The 25,251-nt window shown below is 63.2% G+C and overlaps 2 protein-coding genes across 8 annotated transcripts; one reads left to right on the top strand and one right to left on the bottom strand.

The window, feature by feature from the left end:
• Positions 1–5,535: 5,535 nt before the first annotated feature.
• LOC138829580 (jerky protein-like) lies at positions 5,536–13,348 on the bottom strand. 6 transcript variants are annotated; one of them, XR_011372674.1, is made up of 6 exons: positions 12,670–12,715; positions 9,148–11,489; positions 8,868–8,899; positions 7,628–7,763; positions 6,816–6,958; positions 5,536–5,996 (listed from the first exon to the last, which is right to left on the bottom strand). XR_011372674.1 is itself a non-coding variant. In XM_070025947.1 (2 exons), the coding sequence occupies exon 2, from the start codon at positions 11,096–11,098 to the stop codon at positions 9,401–9,403; it is 1,698 nt and encodes a 565-aa protein (XP_069882048.1). In that variant the 5' UTR covers positions 11,099–11,489; positions 13,337–13,348; the 3' UTR covers positions 8,979–9,400. The 6 variants fall into 6 exon arrangements, 3 of the variants coding, with proteins under 3 accessions (XP_069882048.1, XP_069882046.1, XP_069882047.1); XR_011372675.1 differs by having other exon boundaries at positions 7,628–7,907; XR_011372673.1 differs by having other exon boundaries at positions 8,868–8,977.
• Positions 13,349–19,189: 5,841 nt separating this feature from the next.
• LOC138829541 (prostate stem cell antigen-like) lies at positions 19,190–23,271 on the top strand. Of its 2 annotated transcripts, none has more exons than XM_070025888.1 (3): positions 19,190–19,261; positions 20,159–20,266; positions 22,497–23,271. In XM_070025888.1, the coding sequence occupies exons 1-3, from the start codon at positions 19,210–19,212 to the stop codon at positions 22,706–22,708; spliced, it is 372 nt and encodes a 123-aa protein (XP_069881989.1). In that variant the 5' UTR covers positions 19,190–19,209; the 3' UTR covers positions 22,709–23,271. The 2 variants fall into 2 exon arrangements, with proteins under 2 accessions (XP_069881989.1, XP_069881990.1); XM_070025889.1 differs by lacking the exon at positions 19,190–19,261 and adding an exon at positions 19,393–19,558.
• The last annotated feature ends 1,980 nt before the right edge of the window (positions 23,272–25,251 follow it).

Below are 25,251 nucleotides of genomic sequence, written 5' to 3' on the forward strand. Positions count from 1 at the left end.
AATCACAGAGGCCTGCGGAGAGTTGGAGAGGCCTGTGGAAAGCGGAGAGGCCTGCGGAGAGGTGGAGAGGCCCCTAGAGAGCAGAGAGGCCTGTGGAGAGTGAAGAGACCTGTGGAAAGCGGAGAGGCCTGTGGAGAGGTGGAGAGGCCTGCAGAGAAGCCCAGAGGCCTGAGGAGAGTGAGAGGCCTGTGGAGAGGCACACAGAGATTTGAGAGACCCAGAAAAAGGTTGAGATGCCTGTGGAGATCAGAGAGGCCTGTGAAGAACAGAGAGGCCTGCAGAAAGCAGAGAAGCCTGTAGGAAGGAGGGAAAAGTGGGGGGAAAGCTTGCCCCCTTGGAGGTTGCAGCTGCTCCTAGTTCTGAGGTAACCCAGGACAGGATTGCAGACTGACTAATAAAACTCCTTTGTCACCTTTAACTGTGCCTCTGTGGATTTCTCGCTCACAGGTTATCACACTGCCAATGAACCCAGAGAGCAGGAGCCACCGCACTGCTTCCTTTGACCTGACTGTGCCTCTGCCAACTCCTTTCCCTCTCCCCTCAGTGGAGCTGGCCTTCAGAGAGACTTGTGCCCACAGGGGTCACACCCAACCCCATCGCAGCCTGCCTGGCAATGGGAACCACTTCTTCTCCCGGGCAGGGCTTGGCAGGGTCCCTGCAGCACTGGCTCTGCCATTGACAGGGAGGAGCTGTAAAAGAGGAAGGTCATGAATGGGAGTGAGGAATGAATGAATGAAGGAGGAAGGACATGAGAAAGGAGGAGAGAAGAAGGAAGGGGAGGAAATGAATGAATGATGGACAGGGAATAAATGATGGTGGGAATGAATGAATGATAAATGAACAGGGGAATGAGTGATTGATGAATGAACAAGGAAATGGATGAACAGGGAATGAGGGAATCAACAAGGAGGGAAGGGATGAATGAGGAGGGCTCAGCCCTGCAGCCCAGCTCCTTTCCTCCACCTTTTTCTCCTCCTCCCTCCTTCTCTCCCTCCCCCCCGTTCCTGGTCTTCTCTCTATTTCCTCCCATCCCTCTCTCGCCTCCACCTCGCTGTCTGTACCACACAGGCTCGGGCGCTGCCTGCTTCTCTCCACAGGTGCAGCGGCGCTGACGCAGGCAGGCGGCAGTTACTCACCGCCCTCTGCTGACTCACCTCCCAGGTATCCAGGCCTCCTCAGCAGCGGAAAGAGGCTTTTGTGTCTGGGAACCTTGGCGTCAGCCAGAGCAAGAGCAAGAGGCATCCAAACGGAGCCCAGGGACACAGGGCTGCACGCGGGCGTGTGCCCTCAGCCCTTCCCAGGTGTCACAGCTCAGCTGCCTCCTCCACCACCTCTGTGAGCCCCGCCAAGGGCTCTGGGAGGGAGGGAGGAAGTGAATGGGGGCAAGGGAGGGCCAGTGCCAGGCGTACCCAGGACCTCCGGGGCCTGGGAGACAAGTCTGCTGTGGCAAACGAGGCATGCCCAACAGAGACTGGAGTAAGGTCTCTCTGAAACTCAGCTGCTACCACACCCTCAGCGTCCCCTTTCCCCCTGGAGTACTGGAGAGCAGACCAATACCCCACACCCCATGGCCTGTGAGTCCATCACCAGGCACCACGGGCACCTGGTAAGTTCCAACCAGGACTGAAGGGAGCCAGCCTCAGGCTCCCCAACTGGTTATATGTCCTCCTTCACAGAGCTTTGCTCCTGCTCTGCTTGGGTTGATTCTTGTTAGGCTCCCCTCTCCCCCCTTGGCCTTGGGCCACATGTGTTGGGGACCACTCTAAGCCCTGATGGGCACAGCCATGGTTCCAGGAAGCCCAGTCACCAGCAGTTCCTCTTCAGAGGGAGAGGAGAGCGGCCAGAGCCCAGGCGCCACTTCCTCTACCGTGTGGGGAGGCAGGAGGCAAGGGGTGCCGGTGTAGAGAGCCGGTCCTGTGGGAGATGAGCAGACTCCCCCGCCCTTCCTCCCGGGCCTGTGTGTGTCAGGACCTGCTTCAGGCCCTGAAGCAAAGGCAGCAGTAAAATAAACCCTTCCTGGGGAGGCTTTGAGCCCACTGCACGCTGCTCCTCCCTGGGACGTTTGCGGAGTCCCTTACTGCCCATCCTGAAGATCCTTCTTTCTTCCTGTGTGGGTCGTATGGCGGGAGACGGGCCAGTCTGCTAGAAAGCCAACCTACAGACCCTGTGGCTAGGGCCTCTGCTTCCCACCATCTAGACCTCTAGGTTCCCACAAAGTGGGAGAAACTCCTAAATAAGGTGGTCCGGCTTGGGGACCAGGAAGCAGGCAGGCACGTCACTTGCTGAGCACACATCCAGGGGACGGTGTCCCCTGCACGTGGCCAAGAGCCCCTGAAGGGTGCCAGTGTATGCGGTACACGCTCTATAAATGTTGAGGGTAGAAGTGGAGGGAAACAATGCAGAAGGGAGACACCAGGCCCCATCCCCCACGAGGGGGTACAGACCGCTGAGCTCTGCAGAGAGGGACCAGAGAACCCGGCAGGAGAGGGCAAGGGGAGCCGCAGGGGACCTATCCCCCACATGTGGTGGCCTTGGGGTGCTAGAATAAATAACAGCAGTGCCCTCAGGGCTCACCGAAGCTCCCCGGGCAGCACTTGGGCACAAAATCCAAGGTGTGAGGACACCAGGAGGGAAAGACACCTCCAGGCATCTGTAGAGTGTTCTAGGGGAAGCAAGCAGATGAGCAGGAGCCACGCCAGGAGCCAGGGTGGGCATGTGGCTGGCACCTGGCTCTTTCCTCACTAAAAATCCACCTTCTCTGCTTTCTCCGAGGGGCAGTGATGGGCCACAGCCCATCACCCCAGCGGGAGCCGGGGTGAGCGACGTGCCTGCCACAGCCCCTCCTGGCCTCAGGGCCCTGTCTGTGAAGTGGGCTGAGTGAGCTCACTCATAGGCCGCAGTGAGCCCCACACAACCTGTGCCCAGGAGAGCAGCCACCTTCCAGCTTGCCTCCTCCCCTCCACCCCCTTCCAGCCACTCACTTTCCCTCCCCGGGGCCTCTGACCACCTTCTCTAAGGTGGGAATACCTAGCAGAGGAGTCATGGAATCAGTGGGTGGGGAAGATTCTGGTTCTAAGCATGGAAAGACCTGGCCTCCAGTCCTCAAGAAGGAAAGAGACCTCATCCAGGCAGCCCAGGGGGAAACAGTGAGGTGGCTCTGTCAGAAGGACTGACAGATGAAGTGATGGATGGATGGATGGATGGATGGATGGATGGATGGATGGATGGATGGATGGATGGATGGATGGGTGAATGGATGGATGGATGGATGGATGGATGATGGGTGGGTGGGTGGGTGGATGATGGATGGAAGAGGGGATGAGTAGCTGTGTGAATGAATAGACAGGGAGGGAGGGAGAGAAGTATTTGTAGTGGGAAAATGATCAGATGATGGGTAGATGGAAGGCTGTGTAGAAGGTTGGGGGGATAGGTGACAGATGGGAAGACAGATGGGTGGATGGGCAGATGGGTGGATGGAGAGGTGATAGTGAATGAATGAGTGATGTGTGAGGGTGGCCTCACTGGCTGAGCCCAGTGATGTGGACGTGCTGCGGTGTATTTTTAATTTCCTTTCACAGATTCCAGCGGCCTCCCATCTGTGACGAGATAAGACGGAGCCAGCTCTGGCAACGCCGCAGCAATACAGAAGCCGAAGCCTGAGAAATCAGACTCGGCGTTATGGTTTGGATGTGAAGCTCGTGGGTTGAAGGCAGATCCAATCACCCAGAGATGACTGGATGGAGAGCGCTCAGATCGAACGTGGATCTATGGATTAAATTATGGCACACTTGGAAGGAAACAGGTCACTGAGGACAAGGTCTTAGGGTTAAGGCTGTCTCTGTGTCTTTCTCTCCTTCCTAGCCAACACAAGGCGTGTCACCGTGGCCTCCAAACTCTGAAACTATGACCCAAACGAATCCCCTGCTTTAAGTTGTTTGTAGCAGGTACTTTGTCACAGTAAGGAAAAGCTGACTGACACACAGACCCCTGCCACCTCTGACCAGCCTGATCCTGAGCACCATGTCCTTGGCCCCTGTCCTCACTCATGGCTGAGACCTAGCTTCTGCCGAGCCTGGACCTCTGAGCTCATGGCAAGCATGCCAGTGTTAAAGTCCTCTCCTCATTTGCCTCCTTCTGCTCAAGGACACTGTCCCCCGGGCCTGGTTTCTGGGGTTTTCATATAGCAGGTGCTTAATGGGAGGAAGGAAGGGCACTAGGGGGCAGTGTTACCCCTGGGTAGGGTGGCCATCAACAGGCCTGGGCTGCACAGCTTCCTGGAGCCTGGGACTGCACTCCTGGCTCACTGCCCGCTGTGTCCCCACTGGGCCAAGGACTCTAGGGCTCTGTTGTACCCTGTGGCCCCTTCCTGGTTTTTCCAGACATAAACTCATCCCATGGACTGGTATCTGAGTTTGGCGCAGCTAGCCCACCCCACGTGCCCAGTGAACCTTTGCGGATGGCACAACTTAGTCAAAGAGGTCAGTGTCCCCCACCCGGTCCCACCCTCACCCTCCTGCCGGCCCCGGGGGCACCGCCTCTGCTCTTCTAGGAAGGCCTTTCAGCTAGACTGGCCAGCAGGAGCGCAGGGAGATGAGAGGAAAACAACAGGCATCCTTCCCTTCCCCCGCCCGCCCTCCCTCCATGTCCCGAGTGGTTTCTCAGGCCATGGTCCCAGGTCCCAGACTGACTCTGCCCTGGGCTGACCTTGTAGGGCTGCTGAGGGTGCTGCTGGCTCGTGGTGGCTCCAGCCTCTCCTCCTAGAGGACGGGGCTTCCCTGTCCTCACCTCGGAGCTCCAGAACCCACTCACCATCCGCCCCCAGGTCAGGCTGCTGGTGGCCTTGGTTCCAATCAGGGTGCTGTGCAGCCACCCCTTCTCCCCAGCAGGCACTGTCCCATGAAACACAGACCCACGCGGGCAGGGCGCCCACGCTGCACTTTCTCTTCCCCCCCACCCCGAGTTTTCTGATTTGAGGAACTTCACTGGTGTGTGACTTGCTATCACTTCCTCCCGTAGCTGGCTTGTTTCAGTAAGCAGCAACCCCTTTGGGTTCAGCATGCAAATGGTCTGTGGACACCCTAAGGGAACTCACAGTGCATGGGGAGAGGAGAGGACTCGGTGCAGGGGCAGGTGAGGGCGGTGAGGGAGAGGGCGGCGAGGAAGGTCAGCCGTGGGACAGTCTAGCAGGCTGGCAGGAAGGGGGCAGGAAGGGGGTGGGTAGAGGTCGTCAGCTGATGCCAAGACTGGCACAGGATCAAGTACTGGTCGCGGGGGGGGGGGGGGAGGCCAGAGCTTTTAAAAACTCACAGTGACATTTTGATCCCATTTGCCAGCTAGGAAGCGGCCTGTCAGCTCACAGCACCACTTAATGTCTGCAAATAAAATCCAATCAATTAGAAGCCCTTGGTCACAGCAAGGTGGCTGAGGGGGGCTGGCTCCCCTCGAGAGGCAGCACCTAGCGGAATGTGCCCTGGTTGGCTGAGGCAAAGGGCAGAGCCTGGCATTTGTTTTGTTTTTTTTAATTGTGGGGCCTGAACTCTGGGCCTGGGCGCTGTCCCTCAGCTCTTCAGCTCAAGGCGAGCGCTCTACCGCTTGAGCCACAGCGCCACTTCTGGCTTTTTCTGTGTATGTGATGCTGAGGAATCAAATCCAGGGCCTCATGCGTGCGCGGCAAGCGCTCTACCGCTGAGCCACCTTCCCAGCCCCAGAGCCTGGCACTTGGGTGGCACAGAGTGTGGCGGCAGATGGCCAGCGTGGGCCATGAGGATGGTATCCAGGGACCACAGGGGTCCTTCGTCCGGGGTATTTACTGAGCACCCACTGGGGAGGAGCCCAGGACAGGCAGAGGCTGGGCGGGGTCTGGCAGCCGAGGTGGGGAGTGGGGTGGTCAGCTGAGGCTGGCCATCACCAGCACCATGTGAGGTCATCAGTGTCTGGGGACCAGATGGTCCAAGGCTTCCAGGTAGTTTGTAGGATTCTCAGGTTTTCTATTAACTCTGCCAAAACAAAGAAGAGGACACCAGTGCTCAAGCCCCTGGCACAAGCCTACTAGGCCTTCAGGAAAGCAGCCCTGGGTCCTTTCTAGGGGAGCAGGGTAGATGGCTCAGGCAGGGGTCTGGCCAGGCTGGAGGGGCTGGCGTGAGGGAAGGGTCGCCAGGCGTGGGGCTGGTGGGGTCCTGCAGCCTCCTAACACACACGTGTACACACATACACTGTCATCTGCATGTGGTCAGCAGCACACACAGGGTTCTGTGGAAGGGCCACTCACAACCACCAGCACCCATGTGCTCAGAATCATCGCAGCTAAGGAAGGGTCTCCCCCGGGGCAGAATGGCCACCCCAAGGGCTACTGGCCTCATGTGTGTAGTGAAAGTGGGGTCCCATGTGTGGAGAGCCCTCCCCCAGCAGCCATCTTTCCATTCATCCCACACTCTTTCCCCGCTTGGGGCACCTGTGAGGGCTGACGTGGTTCAGGCCTGCCAAGCTCCACCACACAAAACCACAGCCCAGGCCTACCGTGACCTGCTGCCCAGGGGGCCTGAGACCAGGGCACCCAACAGGGAGCCTGTACCCAAGCGCACTGCCTCTCAACACCTCCTGCTGGGGCAAGCCTGGTGACACTTCTGATCTGTGGCCCTGCCACACACAAGCTGTGTGCGTCACACACACACACACACACACACACACACCCATGATCCAATGAGTGAGAGTCCCCAGGATCCAGGCCCAGCACTCATCCCCTCTGCCTGGGCCAGGGGGCAGCATGGATCTGCCCTGAAGACCAGTGTCCTTGGGATCGGGCGTGTTGTTCTCACCCTGAGCCTGGCCCGTGTCCTTAGGAAGACCAATGGAAGGGTTCTTATTCTGGTCTGGTTCAGTTTCAGTCCATATTCGGCTGGCTTCACGGCTCTTAGGCCTGTGGCAAGGCAGAAGCATCCCAAGCATCCTGGTGGAAGGGCTGCTCACCCATGGCAACCAGGAAGCAGAAAGGAAGCGGAAGGGGCTGGGACAAGGCATTCCCCTCAGCGCCTGTCAGCTGACCTATTTCCTCCTCCAACCCACCAGGTTCATCCAGCTGTGAACTCCTGTGCACAACCCCAAAGGCCTGGCTCCTGAGAGCTGTCAAGGGCAAAAGGATGCACGCAGGCATGCAGGTGTGCAGCACACCCTACCCCCAAGGGACTCCCAGGCCACACTGCTCACAGCTCTGAAGGCACTAAGCCACAAAGGTATGGCAAGAGGGTCCTGTTTGGCCCAGAAGCGCCTGAGCCTCCAAGCCACCCCCAGAGAACAGGCTGTCCTTCCAATAAGAAAACTGAGGCTCACCCAAGGGTGAGCCCACCCACATGTCCCGGGTGGGGTTGATTCCAGAGCCAGCCTCGGCCCCGAAGTGGGCTACGCCGAGCTGGGCAAGGCTCTCGACTCTGGGCCAGCTTCCCCCGCTGTCAGGCAGCCCAGCAATCCTGACCGAGGTGGCACGGGGGGGGGGGGGGGGGGGGAGGGAAAGAGCGGCTCTCCCTCAGCCAGCCCAGCCACACCCAGCGGCCTCCAAAGACCTGGTCCTGCAACCTCCTTCTTGTCTATCCATCCCTCCCACTACCTGCTAGCCCACCCACCAGCCACGGACCTGGGCTGCTGCCTGGGAAGAGCACGTCTTTAAAAACACGGCAGGCACGTCTGCTCCTCCACGCCAGGCCCTCCTGGGCAGGGTCACCCTTCTCCAGCCAGATGCTGGCCACAGTGATCTTCCCGCTCTGAAGAGCCTGCACGGGGCCAGCAGTGCAGACTGGGACTGACTGCCTAGCCTCTGCCAGGCGCCGGGGCTGGGATCCTCAGAGCAGTCTTAGAAGATCAAGGAAGCTGGACCTGGAAGCCCCGATTCCCCGCGTCCAGCAGTACCGTGCGCCCTGACAGTGGACAGCACGTGACTGCAGGATGGGGGCCCTCCTCACCCAGACCCTCAGGAAGCAGGGTAAGGGTTGCCAGTCACCTAGGAAGCAGCCTGCAGGGCCCTGAGAGGCGCAGGAGCAGTCCTGGGGCGGGGGACGGATGGGAGGCAAGCCGGAAGGAAAGGCCCCGGGGTGGGAGGGAGCCGCCAGGGGGCCTGGCGGGGCTGGGGCCGTGCCTCTCATTGCGAGGACACAGAGGAGCTGGCCAGCTCACAGTGCAGGGGAGGAGTCGGGTGTTGTGGCACAGCTTGTGCTCACGGCATTCAGGAGGCAGAGGCAGGGCTGCGAGCCTGGCTATTCAGCAAACCCCATTACTAAAAAAAAAGGGGGGGTCAGAGGTGACACTGCTCCCCAGAACCTCAAGAGCCACAGGGGAAGGGAAAGAGAGGTGGCCGCCCAGCACAGTGAGTCGGCCTCAGACTGAGAAGGACAGGCTCACGAGGCTGGTGTGCCCAGAGGCCGCTGGGGGTCCTGGGGGGCACTCAGGATGCAGCAGGGAGACTGAGGGCCCAGCCAGCCCCCAGCCCGGCGCTCAGGGCTGAGCAGAGGCTCCGGGCCTCCACAGACCATGCGCACTGAGGCTACTCTCCACACCTCCGGTGCAGGCCCCGAGGGCTGCCAGCCGCTCTGCGGGGAGGAAGGCGGCACAGCCTGGCTTCCTGCTCCTCCCAGGCCCCTCAAGGGCCAAGCTGAAGGCTGCTGACTTTGCAAAGTGCCAAGGCCAGACATCCCAGCATGGCCGGGACAGGAAGGAGCAAGCCATGAGGTCGGTGAGTCTGATGAATACGGACCTGCAGGGGCTCCGCCATGCCCCCACCCCCACCCCAGAGGGACCCATCCTCCCCCGGTGTCCGGCACTGATGCTGCCGGCAAAAGGGCAACACCTGACCTCTGACCTCCCGCAGTGCCTCAACCTACCGCAAGTGAACAGCCTCCTTAGTGATCCGGAGCTGGCAGGAAACACAGACGCAGAAGTGGGATGACAGCAATATGCCATGAGCCCCGGGTCCCAAAGAAGCAACACGGGGCTTTTGAAAAATGCCAGGATTTTATCACCTGCACACATGCACTAAGCGACCCCTCCCCACACACACACACACAACGCGGGAACGCGGGGCTGTGCTGGCAGTGATGCCCTCCGTGCCTGGGCGGGCAGAAGAATGCCAACCACTCCCAAGACCCCCCCCCCAGCTCTCACCTGGCCCCAGGTCCCCGGTGAGGAGCTGGTAAACCCAGGAATGAGAAGCGCTGCCTCGGCTGCCATGCGGAAGCCCAGCCAGCCGCGGCCGACGGGAAGCACCTGCTTCCCAGAGGCCCCACCTCTGCGGGCCAAGGCCATCCGAACGTGACAACCACCCGCCAGCAGGGGGCAGGTAACACAGCAGAAGCTACACTGGCTAGAACACTTGGGTGTGACAATTCTAGGAGCCCCACAACCGCGCCCTCTACAATCACAGAGCCGCGGGGACCGCGGCCAGGTAGGTGCTGGGACGGCCTCCGTTGTCACCGGCTGCGGACGAGCAAGGCAAGGGCGAGTGGGCCGTGGGTGTGCCCGCACCAGGGCGCTCCTGGAAGGCCTCGGGCTTGACCCCGGCCTGGAGAGCGGCCCGCTGCCGCCTCAGCTGCCGCCGCTGGCGGAAGGCTGAGTGCAGCGCCCGCAGCTGCTCCGCCTCCTGCTCAGTGAAGCACGGCTGCTGCTCGGCAAAGCACAGCACGGCCTCAAAGGAAGCGGCCGCCTGCTCCCAGGCGGCCTCGTCCTCCCCACCGTCCCTCTCGGCCTGCTCTGCGGGCCCAGTGGCCTCGGGCACGGCCTCCCTCCGGGCGCTCCGCCCCCAGGCCTCGCTGTCCTGAGGCCTGCTGCCTGGGCGGGGCGGGCCTGCCTTCAGCCCAAGGATGTGGGCAAAGGCCTTGTGGTGAGGCTTGGCATTGTGGCCTTCTGTCACCATCGCCACCACCTCTTCCGAGGAGCCTGTGGCCAGCGCGACCGCCGGCCACAGCTTCCTCCAGGCCCGTCTGAAGACCTGGCTGGGCACGGCCTCCCAGGCGCAGGCCACACTGAAGATGGTGTCGTTGGCGCTGTGGCGGGCGTGGAAGCTGTGCAGGGTGACGGGCAGGTTCACGAAGTGCCGCATGAAGTCCCTCCGAATGCCCTGCTCCATGGGCTGCAGCAGGGAGGCCACGCCGGCGGGCAGGAAGATGGTGAAGATGTTGTCAGACACCAGCTCCGACTCAGCTGGGTGGGCCCGGGAGCTGTCCAGCAGGAGGACGGCCTTGCTGCCTGCGGGCAGCCCTATGGTCCGGAAGTGCTCTCTCACGGACGGCACGAAGACGTGGTGGAACCAGTCAGAGAAGATCTCCTTGTCCACCCAGGCGCTGGCCTGGGCCCTGTGGGCCACGGGCAGGTGTTGTATGCCCCTGAAGGCTCTAGGGCCACCCCCCTTCCCGATGGCCAAGGGCTTGATTCTGTGCGAGCCGGTGGCGTTGGCACACAACAGGACGGTCAGCCGGTCCTTGCCCGGCTTGAGGCTGGGCACCGTCCCACCATCTGCGCCGGGGCTGGGCAAACACCGCCAGAAAAGGCCTGTCTCGTCGGCGTTGTAAACCTGCTCTGGGGACAGCCTGTGCTCCTCGGCCAAGCTCCTGAAGAAACCGCAGAACTGCTCAGCCGCCTGGTGGTCAGCGCCCTGCTTCTCACTGGACGCGTCCAACTTCTTAATGCCATGCCTGGCCTTAAAGCGCCAGAGCCACCCTCCGGAGAACACACAGGGCTCGGCCGGCTGCATCTGCTCGTACAAGTCCTTGGCCTTCTCGATGAGCATGGGGCCGGACACCGGCACGCCCTCGGCACGTTTCACTAAAAACCACTCGTACAGCACCCGGTCCAGGCGCTCCAGCTTGGGCGTGTGCAGGGTGCGCCGCTGCTCCAGAGCCTGGTTGGAGTCAGAGTTGGCAAAGAACCGGAGCAGCTGGGCCTTGTGGGCCTTGATGTCATACAGGGTGGACATGCCCACGTTGTACTCCTGCATCAGCGCCTTCCGGCTCTCGCCGCGCTCCAGCCGAGTGCAGATGTCGATCTTCTCCCTCAGCGTCAGCACCACCCGCTTGCGCTTCTCCCCCCTGCCCTGCGCCGCAGCCTGCTTGGAGGCCATGGGGAGGGTGGCCTGACCCAAGCCGTGGCCTCCGCTCCCCTCTGCCGTGCCTCTTTATCCTCACAGTCTGCTGAGCCCGGGCAGAGCCCAGAGCCCAGGCGGAGCCCAGCCTCTCCGCCGCCTGCTTCAGCTCCCCGTGGTGTCCCCAGTCCAGTGTGCATGGGCCTCAGCCCCAGCAGTGCACTTGCTGCCCGTCCTCTCTTAGAGGAGATGGCCAGTGTTGACCTGCCCAGGTCTGCTTGGTACGCTGGACCCTCTGGCCTTCTTCGTACTATGCTGGCAGGGCTTCTCTCAGACAGGCCTGGGGTTGTGAGTTAATGAAGGGTTGGTGGTATGAGACAGGGTGTTCTCCCAGGCCTACAATGGCATCTCTCCCACCGCACTTCAGGAACTGGATAGCAGAGGAGAAAACAGACAGTTGCATGGGACATTGCTTAGACTCACCAGAAACTTCTGAAACAAGACTGCTGCTCAGCTTGGACTTGCCGCTCCTCACTCCCCTCACTGCTCAGTCTTCAGCGCCCTCTACGCCTTCCCCTGCAGGGCAAAGGCCAGAGGCCAAGGCACCACAATCCCATGCCCCAGGAAAAGGCACACAGGCCTCCCCACCACGGATCCCACCCACCTGCCTCCCTCCCAAACCCCACTTCCTCTTGTAACCTTGCACAGCAGGGGAAGGCTACTTAACCTGAGCGGCCTAAAAATGGAACCAAGATGGCCAAACAAGACAAGACATTTATTCCAACGTGGCAGGCGCGTTTGAAGACACACACCAGGCTTGTCAGCGGCTGGCTCATGGTGAGCCTGTTCTCAGAGCCTGAGGTGCCAGCGGGGACAGAGGGAGCCAAGGCTACCCTGGAGGGGATCTTCAGTAGGAAGCTGAGGGGCTGGCAAGCTTCCTAGCAGGGGCTTGGCACCCGAAATGGGTTCCATGGCTGTTTCATGATGCCGAAAACCCTTCCTTCAGAAACGATTTTTTTTCCCCTTTGTGTGTGTGTAGGGGGGGATTTCCGGTTGAACTCTGGGCCTGGGCGCTGACCCACTTGAGCCACAGCGCCACTTCCGGCTTTTCTGCATGGTTTATTGGAAATAAGAGTCTCAAGGATTTTCCTGCCTGGGCTGGCTTCGAACCGCGATCCTAAAGTCTCAGCCTCCCGGGCGGCTAGGAGACAGGCGTCGGCCACCGGCGCCGCCTTGCAATGGCTGGGCAGGGGAGCGGGCAAGGGTCCCGTGCGGGGCCGGGAGCGCCGCGCCGGGGAGCGGAGCGGGCCGCGGGCCTGCGGGCCCCGATCGGGGCGCAGGGGTCCGGCAGGGGGCCCGCGGGGTCCCGGAGGCCGGCGCCCCCGCCGAGGCCTGGCCCCGCCCCGGAGCCGGTCCCGGGACGGCGCTGGCTGGGGGCCGGGGCGGCCGAGTGGCGGGCCCGAGGGGAGCGGCGGCTGCCGGGGTCGCGAGGCAGCGACGGCCGGGCGGGGCCCGCGCTCACCGCGCTCACCCCACTCACCGCCGGGCGCCCCGCCCCGCCCCGCCCCGCCCCGCCCCGCCCGCGATCGCGACCGCCCGGACCCACTCACCGCGGACCCGGAGCCGCCACCGCCGGCCGGAAGTGCCGGGCCAGCCACTCCGCTCCGCAGCGCCTCCCCCGGCCACTTCCGGGACGCTCTGGGCCGGCGGAGGACCCGGCCTCGGTCTCGGTGGCCGCCGGGAGGCCGCGGAGCGCTGGCTGACCGTGGGGGCGGGGGGTGACCCTGGAGCGGTACGGGGGCTGACCCTGGGGGCGGGGCGGGGGCTGACCCTGGGGGCGGGGCGCTGGCTGACTGGGGGCGGGGACTGACTGGAGAGGTATGGGGGCTGACCCTGGGGGCGGGGCTGTTCCTGGGGGCGGGGCGCTGGCTGCCTGGGGGCGGGGACTGATTCTGGGGGCGGGGCGATGACTGCCTGGGGGCGTGGCTTCCTGGGGCGGGGCTGTCCCTGGGGGCGGGGCGCTGGCTGCCTGGTGGCAGGGCTGACCCTGGGGGCGGGGCGCTGGCTGCCTGGGGGCGGGGCTGAACCTGGGGGCGGGGCGCTGGCTGCCTGGGGGCGGGGCTGAACCTGGGGGCGGGGCGCTGTCTGCCTGGGGGCGGGGCTGACCCTCGGGGGGGCGCTGGCTGATCCGGGGGCGGGGCCGACCCCCACCGCCCTCTGGGTGGCCGTCAGCGCTCCTCCTCCCGTGGGGTCCGCAGCCCTGGGCGTGGGTCTCACCTCGCTGCATCCGCGGGGCGCCCCGGCTCCAGCCCGAGTTCGGCCGCCCCCCGACAGCGGGGCGGCCTGGCCAGCCTCTGCCGCCGCCAGCGCCCCTTCCTGGCCGCGTGCTGGGCCTCGAGCGGCAGAGGCCCAGAGGGACCGCTGAGCAGGGATGGGAGGCGGAGGTGGACGCGGCCCGAGGCTCTGCAGACTCGGCTTCCGTCGGGGCTGCGTGCGCTGCCTCACCCCCACCTTAGCCAATTCCTGCCGCTTTCTGCAGCTGAGTCCTTGCTCGTCCCCGCCCCTTGCTCCCATCCTCCCCCCTTGCTCCCATCCTCCCCCCTTGCTCCCGTCCTCCCCCCTTGCTCCCGTCCTCCCCCCTTGCTCCCGTCCTCCCCCCTTGCTCCCGTCCTCCCCCTTGCTCCCGTCCCCCCTTGCTCCCGTCCTCCCCCCTTGCTCCCGTCCTTCCCCCTTGCTCCCGTCCCCCCCCTTGCTCCCGTCCCCCCTTGCTCCCGTCCTCCCCCCTTGCTCCCGTCCTCCCCCTTGCTCCCGTCCCCCCTTGCTCCCATCCTCCCCCCTTGCTCCCGTCCTCCCCCTTGCTCCCGTCCTCCCCCCTTGCTCCCGTCCTCCCCCCTTGCTCCCGTCCTCCCCCCTTGCTCCCATCCTTCCCCCTTGCTCCCGTCCTCCCCCTTGCTCCCGTCCTCCCCCTTGCTCCCGTCCTCCCCCTTGCTCCCGTCCTCCCCCTTGCTCCCGTCCTCCCCCCTTGCTCCCGTCCTCCCCCCTTGCTCCCGTCCTCCCCCTTGCTCCCGTCCTCCCCCCTTGCTCCCGTCCCCCCTTGCTCCCGTCCTCCCCCCTTGCTCCCGTCCTCCCCCTTGCTCCTGTCCTCCCCCTTGCTCCCGTCCTCCCCCCTTGCTCCCGTCCTCCCCCTTGCTCCCGTCCTCCCCCTTGCTCCCGTCCTCCCCCCTTGCTCCCGTCCCCCCTTGCTCCCGTCCTCCCCCCTTGCTCCCGTCCTCCCCCTTGCTCCCGTCCCCCCTTGCTCCCGTCCTCCCCCCTTGCTCCCGTCCCCCCTTGCTCCCGTCCTCCCCCTTGCTCCCGTCCTCCCCCCTTGCTCCCGTCCTCCCCCCTTGCTCCCGTCCTCCCCCCTTGCTCCCGTCCTCCCCCCTTGCTCCCGTCCTCCCCCCTTGCTCCCGTCCTCCCCCCTTGCTCCCATCCTCCCCCCTTGCTCCCGTCCTCCCCCCTTGCTCCCGTCCCCCCTTGCTCCCGTCCTCCCCCCTTGCTCCTGTCCTCCCCCCTTGCTCCCGTCCTCCCCCCTTGCTCCCGTCTTTCCCCCTTGCTCCCGTCCCCCCTTGCTCCCATCCTCTCCCTTGCTCCCGTCCTCCCCCTTGCTCCCGTCCCCCCTTGCTCCCGTCCTCCCCCCTTGCTCCCGTCCTCCCCCCTTGCTCCCATCCTCCCCCCTTGCTCCCGTCCTCCCCCCTTGCTCCCGTCCCCCCTTGCTCCCGTCCTCCCCCTTGCTCCCGTCCTCCCCCCTTGCTCCCATCCCCCCTTGCTCCTGTCCTCTGTGGTCAACGGCACCCGTCTTCCGGCTCACACAGGCCAAATCAGACATCCAGCTGACTGGGAGCTCTGACGGCTCGCCCACAAAGCCCCAGCCCTGTCTCCTGCCTGCCCCAACTGTCGTCGGGAGCCTGGGAGGGAAGCCACTCCAGCTCTCAGTGGCTGGGCGATGCTGCGTGTCAGGAGTTGCATGTCAGAGTTGCATGTGTTTGGCAGAGGAGGGAACAGAATACCAGGTCGTGGTGGCACTGATTTCCGGACACTATCAGGTTCCTTGGGATGGCCCGCTCAGCCCTGGGCCTGGCTCTCTGCTGCCACCTTGTGGACACACAGTCGCTCCTCCCACGTGGGAGTGGGTGCTAGCAGGGGCAGGCCTGGCATGAAGTGGAGCATTTCTCCAGGACCCTTGGGTCTCCTCAAGGATCCAGTTCACTCTGGCAGTAGAGAAGGAATTAGAAAGAGAGAAAGAAGCCAGGTGCCAGTGGCTCACACCTGTCATCCTAGCGACTCAAGAGGCTGAGAGCTAAGGATTGTGGTTCAAAGCCAGTCTAGGCAGGAAAGTCTGTGAGTCTCTTATCTCTAAGAAACCACCAGAAAACCAGAAGTGGTGCTGTGGCTCAAGTGGTAGTGTGCTTGTCTTGGGCTGAAGAGCTGAGGGACAGCGCCCAGGCCTAGAATTCAAGCCCTACGGCAGACAAGAAAGAAAAAGAAAGAAAGAAAGAAAGAAAGAAAGAAAGAAAGAAAGAAAGAAAGAAAGAAAGAAAGAAAGAAAGAAAGAAAGAAAGAAAGAAAGAAAGAAAGAAAGAAGAGAGAAAGAGAGAAAGAAAGAAAGGAAGGAAGGAAGGAGAGAGAGATCGAGAGAGAGAGAGAGAGAGAAGGAAAGAAAGAAAAAAAGAGAGAAAGAGAAAGAAAGGAAGGAAGGAGAGAGAGAAAGAGAAAGAGATCTAGAGAGAGAGACAGAGAGAGAGAAAGAAGGAAAGAAAGAAAGAAAGAGAGAAAGAAAGGAAGGAAGGAGAGAGAGGGAGAGAGAGGGAGAGAGAGATCTCGAGAGAGAGAGAGAAAGAAAGAAGGAAAGAAAGAAAAAAAGAGAGAAAGAGAAAGAAAGGAAGGAAGGAGAGAGAGAAAGAGAAAGAGATCTAGAGAGAGACAGAGAGAGAGAAAGAAAGAAGGAAAGAAAGAAAAAAGAAAGCGAAAGAAAGAAAAGAAAGAAAGAAAGGAATACTGGTGTTCCCTGGGGCCTGGCCTGTCTACAGGGCCAAGGCCTTCAAACCACACCTGGCCTGGCCTGGGGCAGAAGCCTCCTCCCAGATGGGCCTTGATAGCTTCACTTGGTCAGCGTGGCCGTGGAAAGGGTCAGTCTGGGTTGCCCATTCCCCTCCTGAGTCCTCTCCATCCTGAGCCCCCCATGGTCATGCAGGCTGCTCCGCCCGCTGCCCAGAGCGGCTTAGGGGTCTCAGTTCACAGCACCCACACTTGCACAATGCTCACATACAGCACGTGCCCACCTCCCGCACTGACACTCCCTCATGCACACACAAGCTCCTACATCACCCACGTTTCCACACCATCACACCTAGCACGCACACAGCTTGCCTGGGGCGTCTGGCTGCCCAGTGGCCTGGCTGAGCTTGGGGCATGCCCGTGACCTACGGGAGCCTGTCTCCAAAGGATACAACCTGCAGTGGTATAAACAGAAGCTTGTTGTGATTTTTCTGTTCACATACTGTCTTCCATTTCAAAGACTTGCTCTGTGTGAAATGAGAAGCTCACGCCCAGGTGATGTGTGGTCAAGCGGGGCAGTGTGTCCGCTCCGGGGGAAGCCGGAGTCTCTTGGCGAGGCTTCCCCGAGCGTGACCGGCGCCCAGGGAGAGCAGCTCCTCTGCTATGTGAACGGGCAGGCTTGGGTGCGCAGGCAGGAGCCCCGGGGGGAACAGGAAAAGCTGGAGTCTCAGGAAGTGGCTCAGGCTAAGGGTGAGGCATACCAAGGCCGCACCCGGGGTGCACGCGGGCAGCCACGGCCCTCCGGGATAGAGCTCCCCGGGGAGCAGGACCCCCAGAGAACCCAGGCCCTGTTTAGGCTCCGCCTCTGTTCAGTGCATGGCCCAGGCATGAACAGTGAAGGTCGTGGGTCAGGCTGTGATCAAGGTCAGGCCTCACAGTGTTGTCGGAATCAGGGTTCAGGGTATGTTCAGGGGTTGGGGCTTAGCATGTGACCAGGACTCAGCCTGACATCAGGATTAAGAGTCAGGGTGTGAGCGGGGTCACGGCTCAGTGTGTGGCCAGAACCGAGACTCAGGGTGTGAGCGGGGTCACGGCCTACGTGGGGATCGGGGTCAGAGTTAAGTCTGAGAGAATCTGGACTCCGTGTTGGAGTCCGTGTGTGGCAGGGGTGAGGGCCGTCAGGAAGTCACAGTCGTGGTTTTCCACCCTTGAACTGTGGTCACTAGATGATCTCGGCCATCTTTAGACCTGACCTCCACTGCTGGCATTCGGGGCCAGAGGCTCTACAGAGGATGCCCTGTGCACTGCAGGTGTGCAGACCCTGGGCCTGGGCTTACTGCACCCAGCACCATCAGCACCCCCAAGTAGGGACAGCCCAGCTGCACATCCACCCCACCGCCCCCATGGCTGCGTTGTGAGAGCCACTGCCTTAGACAGCTCACTTCATATCAAAGTGATCGGCAAACATTTCCCCACCTGCAAATATTTGGAGAATGAGTGTTCCAGGCCGGTGCTGGGCGCCTGGTGCCTCCAGTGTACAAGCTGATAGGAACGGTTCCTGCCCAGGGCGGCCCGGCTCCTGTGGGCTGGTGGGAGGGTGGGCACCAGCAGGCAGTCACGTGGAAACACCTGCGCCCCGGGCACCTCCACCCCCGAGTGCCACACCCACTGGCAGTCAAGCCTGCGGGCTGGAGGGGTTTTCAGAGAACATTCCAGCGGGCAGAAGGGCAGGAAGGTGTTCTGGGGAGGTTACACACACTTAAGCAAGGCCCCGCCCCTCGGAAGCCAAGCTCCTCACCGAACTTCCACGACAAACCCATCAACCAACCAGGGGTGCCAGGGAGCCGGGCAGGGGAGACCCCCAGGGCCAAAGGCAGCGATGCTCACTCCTGGCGGAAGCCCCCGCCGGTGTGTGGGCTCTGCAGGGGGTGGGGCGTCCTAAGCCCCGGGTCATTCTGGCCTTGTGCTGTCTCCCCTCGGGACCTCAGGGCACACCTGCAGCTGGCGTGGGCTGGCTCCACCAGACTCTCCTTTGCAGCCCTGGAAAGCCAGGGCGCTTCTCGGGAGACAGCCAGTCAGCCGCCCTGACCCGAGTGGCAGGTAAGAAGGGGTTGTCAGCCAGCAGGCGCCTAGCTAGAGCCAGAGCTGCCCAGGGGTCACAGGGAGAGCCTGGCGAGGTTGAGACCAACAGAGACCACAAATCCCCCCCACACACACACACATGCCAACAATGGCAGGAAGCCCTGAGATCCTCAGAGACAAACCGCAGCCTCAGTGACCAAGGCTGGCAGTGGAGGGCTGACCCACAGGGCTTGGGGACTCTGCTAGAGACAGGCAGCCAGGGACATCACACCCAACAGTCAAGGAGCCAGAGGGAAAGGTGGCCTGACCCCTGGCCTGACCTCTGTCTCTCCATTCTGCCCAGGAAAGCCATATTGGTCTCTCAGGACCCAGGGTGGGTTACAGAGCAGGTCCAGTGTGCTGTGAGCTACATATTTCCCGACTCACTTGCAGCTAAGGTTCCGAGGGTGGAGGGGGAGGGAGGTAAGGGGCTTAAATAAGATCTTGAGAGTAAGCCCGGGACCCAGGGCCCAGCACACTCTGGAGGAAAGGCCCGGGACCCAGGGCCCAGCCTGTAGAGATCCAAGCTCTGACTGACCTCCAGGTCCCCCCCTCAGGGATGGCAGTCCCCCACATGGCCCCTGTCTGCTGACACTCTGGTGACAGGATGCTCGGGTCAGCACCCATCACCCCAAGGACCACAGAGCCCAGGGAGGCAGCTCTGCTTCTATGCAGAGCACAGGGCCCTAGGATGTGCCCTTGTCCCTAACCAGATCTGGGGCACGGGTGGCCTCCCCGTTCCGGCCTCCCCCTGTGACATGGGGGGCTTGGTGGGGATGCCTGAGAACTCCATCCAAGTCCTCCTGCAGGGAGCGAGGTCTCGCCCTGGGGCCCCACCCTCCAGGGGCTGAAAGCAAGGCATGGGGAGTGGGAGGGGCAGCTGGGAGGACCGGAGATGGAAATCAGCCCAGCCCAGGCCCTCATGGGCCCAGGGAGCCTCCCCTGCCAGCTCTGGTCATATAAGGCTTCCTGCAGCCTGCTCCCCAGTCCTCACCATGAAGGCTGTCCTCCTCGTTCTGGTGGCCACTGGCTTGGCTCTGCAGCCAGGTGAGACTTTAGGCCACCACAGGGGAAGAGCCAGTGAGGGAGGCTGGAAGGGACCAGAGGAACAGACAGAGCAGGGAGGAGGCAGGGGGCGGAGGAGGACGGGGAAGGATTGGGGCCGGAGGAGGAAGGGAGCTTCTGGCTTCCTAGAACAAGGCCCCGCTGCTAACCTAGCCTGTGAGAGGCAGACGTGGAGGGCAGATGAGGCCACTGGGCCTGGCTCCCAGAGAGGCAGGCAGACCCACTGACGGACAGCCTGCCGCCCAATGCCCTTGGAAGCCCAGGGCAAAAATTCACAAGGTAAGAAACACCCACAGAGGCGAGAAGAAAGGCATGAGGAGGACAGCGGGGTGTTCTGAGGGAGGACCCCAGCCCTGGGTTGCTGCCCCCGCAGGGCGGGGCGGGGCGCTGGCAGGGTCCTGCCCCAAGTGCTCCTGGAGAGCCTCAGTTTCTGTTTCAGGTTAGTGGGGTTCCATGAAAACAGCCCCCAAGCCACCAGAGAATCAAACAGGGCAATGTTTGGGGTACCAGTGTGGGGCTGGGGTGTGCTTGGCACCCAGCTCGGTTGCTCTACGGGGGGACTTCGTCCAGACGCCCTAGGAGCTGATATCCTCAGCCCCAGACAGCAGAACCGCCCAGGGGCCCACAGTGGACACCAGGGAGACCCGGCTGGGGCGGAGGGGCGGGCTGACCTTAGACCAGGACCTGTGTGTCCCGGTGCCCAGGAGCACAGGGGGTCAGGGAGGGGTCTCCATGCGACCTGCACCCCTGCAGCCTCCTCTGCTCTGGGTGTGGGGGGAGGCCCGAGAGCCTGCCCGGTGCCTCCTCCCTGCACCTCCTGCCCGGTGACTTTCGGCACACACAGGCTGGGCAGCCTCTGAACCCCTGCCTTGCCCACAGGTGCTGCCCTGCAGTGCTATTCATGCACGGCCCAGGTGAGCAACCAGGACTGCCTGAATGTGAAGAACTGCACCGCGGGCCAGACCCAGTGCTGGACGTCCCGCGTGCGTGAGTGCCCGGCGCCCCCTCCCCTCCCCCCCCAGCAGAGACCTGAGACCCCGGCTCCCCCCAGCAGAGACCTGAGACCCCAGCTCCCCGCAGCAGAGACCTGAGACCCCGGCTCCCCCAGCAGAGACCTGAGACCCCGGCTCCCCCAGCAGAGACCTGAGACCCCAGCTCCTACCCCCCAGCAGAGACCTGAGACCCCGACTCCCCCAGCAGAGACCTGAGACCCCGGCTCCCCCAGCAGAGACCAGAGACCCCGGCTCCCCCCAGCAGAGACCAGAGACCCAGGCTCCCCCCAGCAGAGACCTGAGACCCCAGCTCCCCCCCCAGCAGAGACCTGAGACCCCGACTCCCCCAGCAGAGACCAGAGACCCCAGCCCCCCTCAGCAGAGACCTGAGACCCCGGCTGCCCCCCCCAGCAGAGACCTGAGACCCCAGCTCCCCCCAGCAGAGACCTGAGACCCCAGCTACCCCCCCAGCAGAGACCTGAGACCCCGACTCCCCCAGCAGAGACCAGAGACCCCAGCCCCCCCCAGCAGAGACCTGAGACCCAGGCTCCCCCCCCCAGCAGAGACCTGAGACCCCGGCTCCCCCAGCAGAGACCTGAGACCCCGGCTCCCCCCAGCAGAGACCTGAGACCCTGACTCCCCCCCCAGCAGAGACCTGAGACCCCCGGCTCCCCCCAGCAGAGACCTAAGACCCCAGCTCACCCCCAGCAGAGACCTGAGACCCCAGCTCACCCCCAGCAGAGACCTGAGACCCAGGCTCCCCCCCCAGCAGAGACCAGAGACCCCGGCTCCCCCCCAGCAGAGACCTGAGACCCCGGCTCCCCCCCAGCAGAGACCTGAGACCCCGGCTCCCCCCCAGCAGAGACCTGAGACCCCAGCTCCCCCCAGCAGAGACCTGAGACCCCAGCTCCCCCCAGCAGAGACCTGAGACCCCAGCTCCCCCAGCAGAGACCTGAGACCCAGGCTCCCCCCAGCAGAGACCTGAGACCCAGGCTCCCCCCCCCCAGCAGAGACCTGAGACCCCGGCTCCCCCAGCAGAGACCAGAGACCCCAGCTCCCCCCCAGCAGAGACCTGAGACCCCGGCTCCCTCCCCCCAGCAGAGACCTGAGACCCTGATTCCCCACCCCCAGCAGAGACCAGAGACCCCGGCTCCCCCAGCAGAGTCCTGAGACCCAGGCTCCCCCCCAGCAGAGACCAGAGACCCAGGCTCCCCCCAGCAGAGACCTGAGACCCAGGCTCCCCCCAGCAGAGACCTGAGACCCCAGCTCCCCCAGCAGAGACCTGAGACCCCGGCTCCCCCCCAGCAGAGACCAGAGACCCAGGCTCCTCCCCAGCAGAGACCTGAGACCCTGATTCCCCACCCCCAGCAGAGACCTGAGACCCCGGCTCCCCCAGCAGAGACCTGAGACCCAGGCTCCCCCCCAGCAGAGACCAGAGACCCAGGCTCCCCCCAGCAGAGACCTGAGACCCAGGCTCCCCCCAGCAGAGACCTGAGACCCCGGCTCCCCCCCCCAGCAGAGACCAGAGACCCAGGCTCCCCCAGCAGGGACCAGAGACCCAGGCTCCCCCAGCAGAGACCTGAGACCCCGGCTCCCCCCCCCAGCAGAGACCAGAGACCCCGGCTCCCTCCCCCCAGCAGAGACCTGAGACCCCGGCTCCCCCAGCAGAGACCAGAGACCCCGCTCCCCCCAGCAGAGACCTGAGATCCCGGCTCCCTCCCCCCAGCAGAGACCTGAGACCCCAGCTCCCCCCCCAGCAGAGACCTGAGACCCTGGCTCCCCCAGCAGAGACCTGAGACCCCGGCTCCCCCCAGCAGAGACCTGAGACCCCAGCTCCCCCCAGCAGAGACCAGAGACCCCAGCTCCCCCAGCAGAGACCAGAGACCCCGGCTCCCTCCCCCCAGCAGAGACCTGAGACCCCAGCTCCCCCCAGCAGAGACCTGAGACCCTGACTCCCCACCCTGGCCAGCAGGGACTCGAGACCCCAGACTTTGGTCTCTCCTTCTGTTCTTGCTCTGTCCATCTATCCACACTGACCTCAGCCTCCACCCATCCGCCCATAACCACGCATCTCCACCAGACACCCAGCTGTGCTCGCTCACCCTCTGAGCACTTCTGGAGGGCCACAGCCTAGGTCTCCCACTCTCCCAGGACAGTGGGCGGGGCAGGGGACAGGCTGGTTAGCGTGGTCCTGGCCTCACCCAGAGGTCCCCGTGTCCCACCAGGTGCCATCGGGCTGGTGACGCTCATCAGTAAGGGCTGCACCTCCGAATGTGTGGATGATGCGGAAAACTACTACGTGGGCAAGAAGAACATCACCTGCTGCTCCACCGACCTGTGCAATGCCAGTGGGGCCCACGCTCTGCAGCCGGCCACCGCGCTGGCGCTGCTCACCGTGCTGGGCAGCCTGCTGCTGTGCGGCACGGGCCGGCTGTAGGCTCTGGGGCCCCACTGCAGCCCATACGTACGGGGCGGGCGAGGAGACCAGGGCTTGCTCACACCCACCAGGCCCAGTGAGGGGAGCCTTTCCCAGTTCCTGAGGGCACCTGGTCCCAGACGTCTGGCCTGGCCCCTTTCCCTGCCCCTTCTGAGGTCCCCTCCAGACTTCAGCCCAGAGCCCACCAGAAGCCAGGAAGGCTGGCTTCTACAGACACGGAATGGCTGGCAGCCAGCTGCAGGCTCAGGCTGCAGCCTGACAGTCCCAGATCTGACCCGGCTGTCACCTCTGTTCAGGCACCGTTGCCTGCACCGGATGCCTTCCCTTTCCCCCCTTTCCCCCCTCCCCATTTCTCCCCCCCCCCCCCAGCACCGGGAGCTGAGCCAGATCCCCATGGGCAGCTCTCAGAGAGGCCCAGAGAAGGCTGAGCTGAGATGGACTGAGCAGAACAGGGTCTGAGCAGGGCTGTGAGGTCCTGAAGGTCCTAGAGAGGAGGTCGGAAGGGAGGAGCAAGCAGCTCTCGCGGCAGGTCCTTAATAAATGCCTGTGGGTGAGTCCACTGAGCCTCTGTCCCTACACACCCCTCCGAGCCCAGCTGCTCCTGGGCCTTGCCCAGGGCAGCGGATTGTCCTTGAGCACCGCACACAGCTCCGGACTCAGAAGCGAATGTGTGGCCACTGGCAGGAGGTAGGACGGCATCTCAAGACTGCCCGCCTTGCTGTGCAGCCACAAGCATTCTGCCTTGATCTCTGAGTCCTGGGAGCTCTCATCTCCTCTGCAGTGAGGCAGGGACCCGTGCTCTGGGAGCTGGAAGCCCGCACTGAACACTCAAAGGCCGCAAGGGGCCCCAGTGACTAGGCCAGCGCCCCCCACCCCTCCCGAAGCCCAGCCTCCGCCCCAGAGGCTCACAAAATGGGAGAGAGAGGTTGCGTCCTGAGCTGGAGGCTGGAACCCTGGGGCAGCCCAGCTGCCAGTGGGACAGAGGTCGTCCTGGGGAGAAGCTGGCAGATGCCCACCCCGTGTGGCCTCAGGGGCCGGCCAGGAGGACACACCTTCCCCAGGCCAGCATCTGATGACCATAATTGCTGGCTGTCCCCCTCCAGCTCTGTCCCAGGACTCCTGTGGGGAGCTCTGGGTCCCAGTCTCCCTCAGATCAAGGAGCCTACAAGACAGTGGGCAAGTCTAGCCAGCTAGTGAGAAGGGCTGGGAGAGCAAAATAAAGTCAGAGAAGAGGATCTGAGGCCGGGCAGAGTCCCCTGGAGTACCAGGGGCCTCTTGGGGCAGGACTCCGTCCATAGAAGGGCCCCAGCCTCCGCCTCTCCCCAGCGGAGCGGTTCCTCCTCCCCAGAGCTGGGCATGCGCAGGACTGGTGCCCCCAGGGGCCTGCAGGCCAGAGTCAGAGCCAGAGTCATACACACGCTGAGACTTCCTCACAATGAACTGTTCTAGCCTGGGTGAGGGGAAGAGGGGAAGGCCTGACTGACAGGTGAGAGGCCTTCCTGGGCCTGAGATGGGCAAGCAAGCCACCAGGATTCCCAGCCGCTCCCCTGGTGGGGTGGAGCCAAGGCAGGATGGGAAGAAGCCAGTCGGAGGCAGGCTGCCAGGGCAGGCCAGCCCCAAGGACTGTGGCCGCTAGAACTGCTCTTGGCATTTGGTTTGGCAGCTCCCAGTCAGAGCATCTTCTAGCCTTGAACCCAAGCAGTAGCCCCTACAACTTAGGCTGTCGGACTTATTCTGCGGGCAATGCTGGGCTCTTCTGTGAGCATGACCCCCCACCTAACGTCCTGCACCCCGCCTGGTTCCCCTGGAGCTGAGGGAATCAGTGGGCTCAGGACCTACAGGGCCCCACCTGACCACTGGGACTGCCACGACCCACCCCAAGCTGCTCGGCCTTTGTGAGGGACGGGGTAGGGGGGGGAGGCCTGCCTTTACTTCCTGTGGGATCTGGTGGCCAACGAGGCTGATAGGCCCTGGCCCCAGGGTCCAGCGGGGAGACAGGCACCCCTACTTCTGTAACGGCGAGGTGCATGCTAGGCTCCCCTCACAGGGAGAGCTTGTGGGAGGGAGCAGACACTGGGTGGGCCCTGGCGCCGGGAGGCCCGGAAGGTGGTACAAGTGTTATTAGCTCCCCACCTTCCTTATCTCCAGGGCCATGGTCTCCTAGCACGGTGGGACACAGAGGACAGCATTATCAGGGCAGTGGCCAATGGGCTCGAAGGACGTGTCCTCAGTCCCCTATCCTGAGGACACAGTGGGTTTTTACAGGGAAGTGTGTGAGCAATGTGTGGAGAGGACAATTAGGGTCTGAGAAGCCAGGCCTGTCCAAGCTGCTCCCAGGGACCCCAGACATTCAGATCCCACCCTGATGCTCCCGGGGTGGGGGTGCACTGCGGAAGCAAAGACCCTGCCTGGTGCAGCTGAAGCGCTGCGCAGCCCTGCCTGGCGCGGGAAGAGGGCTGGCCCCCACGGCTCCCTGGAGGGCGGTCAGGCCCACTGCAGCCTGCAGGCCAGGCACGCATGGGGGGGGGGGGGTTAGCCAGCAG

Source organism: Dipodomys merriami, unplaced genomic scaffold (assembly GCF_024711535.1).
Source record: "Dipodomys merriami isolate MVZ:Mamm:240054 unplaced genomic scaffold, mDipMer1.0.p SCAF_174, whole genome shotgun sequence".
Classification (NCBI taxonomy): Eukaryota; Metazoa; Chordata; class Mammalia; order Rodentia; family Heteromyidae; genus Dipodomys; species Dipodomys merriami.

Coding starts and splice junctions, on each gene's coding strand:
- LOC138829580 (XM_070025947.1), bottom strand. CDS start 11,098: ATGGCCTCCAAGCAGGCTGCGGCGCAGGGCAGGGGGGAGAAGCGCAAG.
- LOC138829541 (XM_070025888.1), top strand. CDS start 19,210: ATGAAGGCTGTCCTCCTCGTTCTGGTGGCCACTGGCTTGGCTCTGCAG. Junction 19,262..20,158: donor TGGCTTGGCTCTGCAGCCAG/GTGAGACTTTAG, acceptor CCTTGCCCACAG/GTGCTGCCCTGCAGTGCTAT. Junction 20,267..22,496: donor GTGCTGGACGTCCCGCGTGC/GTGAGTGCCCGG, acceptor GTGTCCCACCAG/GTGCCATCGGGCTGGTGACG.